Source organism: Triticum aestivum, chromosome 4A (assembly GCF_018294505.1).
Source record: "Triticum aestivum cultivar Chinese Spring chromosome 4A, IWGSC CS RefSeq v2.1, whole genome shotgun sequence".
Lineage (NCBI taxonomy): Eukaryota > Viridiplantae > Streptophyta > Magnoliopsida > Poales > Poaceae > Triticum > Triticum aestivum.
Window position 1 is genome coordinate 725,366,654 of NC_057803.1, and position 2,412 is coordinate 725,369,065.

The 2,412-nt window shown below is 44.1% G+C and overlaps 1 protein-coding gene across 1 annotated transcript; it reads right to left on the reverse strand.

Moving 5' to 3' along the window:
- Positions 1-846: 846 nt before the first annotated feature.
- On the reverse strand, positions 847-2,207 carry LOC123083421 (uncharacterized). Its single transcript, XM_044505473.1, has one exon. The coding sequence runs from the start codon at positions 2,190-2,192 to the stop codon at positions 1,056-1,058; it is 1,137 nt and encodes a 378-aa protein (XP_044361408.1). The 5' UTR covers positions 2,193-2,207; the 3' UTR covers positions 847-1,055.
- Positions 2,208-2,412: the final 205 nt, after the last annotated feature.

Sequence of the window (2,412 nt, forward strand, 5' to 3'; positions counted from 1 at the left end):
TCTTTGTCAGCTTCTTTCAAAGCTTCAAACGATGCTCTGAATGGCAGTGATGATTCAAGCACGAGATAAACGTGCAAAGTTAATACTACTAATTTTATGTGTTGATGAGAAGGTCAATTAAGGGCAGTGGTGTGACGTCTTGGCTGGTTTGTCGTATTTCTATTTCTACAGGCGAAGGCGTACTTACAAAATCGATCCATCCATGTCGCTTTGTGGCCGCGACAGTGTGTCCGCTAGGAGGAGGAGAACCACCATATGTTCAGACAGTGTGTTCCCTGAATCTGAGAAAAAATAGATGCCGGTAATTTTCCTTTTGTGGTCCCAGGATCACCCTAGCTCTTGAGCCAAAATCAATTTTTGGTAGGAACTCTGTTCGTGCTTCATAGGAGGAAGAGAACAAACACCATATGTTAACACAGTGTTCTATTAACATGAGAAAAAGAGCCGGCCAGTCTTTGAACTGAAGATAAAAATCAGGGTTCTCATCAAATTGTCATTATGCCATACTCCAGCATGTCAAAATAAACCACATATGCATCCAGGTAAATCTGATGCTACTAGGGGTATATTTAGCCCGCTGACAAAAGTAAATTGATGTACAAGCAAATCCGATTATCCATTCCAAACAACATTGACAGCTTTACCATCGTACTTCTGTTTCAGCAAAAAAAAAAAAATACAAGGACATGAAATACGTAGGGCGAAATTAAGCAAATGCAGTCTAGAAGCTTCAAACTTATCAGTCGTATGAGCAGAGACAAGCAACAGGTACTTCAAAGTACTACACATCATAAAGTGCATAATTAAACAACATAGTTCAATTAACAATAAACTGGAAGCGCGACAACTTCTAACAAGCTCTGAACATTAATACCAGGTTCTACATACTGGGTTACCAAACTGAGTGCACAAGCTTCAGCACTATTCCCACCAAGCTCTGAAGTGACTAATGCTACAATGGTACCGCCCAAGTTGCAAAATTCCCTGCTCTGTGTTGCGAGGGGAAAATTACGTCAGGAGCTCGTAGAGCAGCAACCTGCAGTGGCACGAGATGATCACTGGATGTCCGAGTAGAACATGCTTGGGTACACCCAGAGGGGCTGTAGCTCGCTGAACGAGTTCCTTTTGTACTCATAACCGGAAGATGGATCTAGCTCGTCACCCAATCCATGTAAGACAAAAGAGTGGCGGCCTGCATAGTACAACCGCTTGCTGCTCCCTCCCCATCTTTCAGGGCTCGTGCAAGAAAATGGCTGGCTCCTCACATCACCCCCAACAAAGAGTGCCCAATCATCCAGCTGCTTTACCTCCACCCATTTTGCAGGGTTGGTTGAAATGTCAAGGTGGTAGGGTATACATTTTACGACTGACAAGTATGGATGCACCCTGACCATGAGAAGCATGTCACCACAGACCACTAGCCACGAATCCACATGTGCGAGTGAATATTCCGCCAATTCAGTTGTTACCTTCTGCAGACCAAGCTGTGGGGACAGCTGCAAAGTGTAGATGTTACAACAATCATCCATGGCAATGAACTGACCTTTGAATTCCACAATCTGTATTATACATGCATTAGGAAGCTGCAGCTTAGACCAAGATTTACTTCCAACTGACCAATCAAACAGGGAGTTTACGGTGCAGACAAGGAGGTGTGAGTTGGGTGATGCAAGGGGAGCTGTAAGAGTGCCGCTGAAGTAGCGCCCGTCGAAATTGTGATTGAATGGGAGACGTGGAGCTGAAACCTCAGCACCACTGAACACATCCACAAGAAGACAATATCCAACACAATAGCAAATTAGTTGACCATAGGAAGTTCCAATGAAATGTGTATCCTGATAAATTTCTAGAGGAATCTGGCAGCGAAGGGCGACGTTCTTGTTCATCGGATCAATGACCTTACATGTGTACAGCTCGTGACGACCATTGTTAGAAGGAAGATCAGGACCTTGAACACGAACATTGAATTGGGCAAGGAGAGGTGGGAATTTGGCACAGAAGGAAGATTTGGATGGGTATGAGGAGAATGCAGCACGCCAAGAGCGGCAGGTCGCGGCGAAGGCAAGAAGGTCACGGAAGGATCCTGACAGAGCAATAATGGATTCGAGCAGGTCAACCGGGAGGTATGCCCAACCATGCTCAACAGGTTGGGTGGATGCAGAGGCGACACACAGTGTGCTAGGGCTTTGCATGATCGCAAAATCTCTGCAAAACACAACAAATTGAAAGAAGAGAATTAGAAAGATGACCACCAAGAAATGAATAAAAGAAAAATGATGGACACCCAGCTAGAACCGTGATATTCTATTTTACATGTCAAATATATGCTTTGTGTCAAGACTTGTTATGCTCTTGTACAAATGCGTATTTTTTTAGGTGAATTCCACATAATTGTTCTTGAATTCAGGGGAA

Bases quoted from the DNA above. Each gene is read 5' to 3' on its own strand.
- LOC123083421 (XM_044505473.1), bottom strand. From the start codon at position 2,192: ATGCAAAGCCCTAGCACACTGTGTGTCGCCTCTGCATCCACCCAACCT.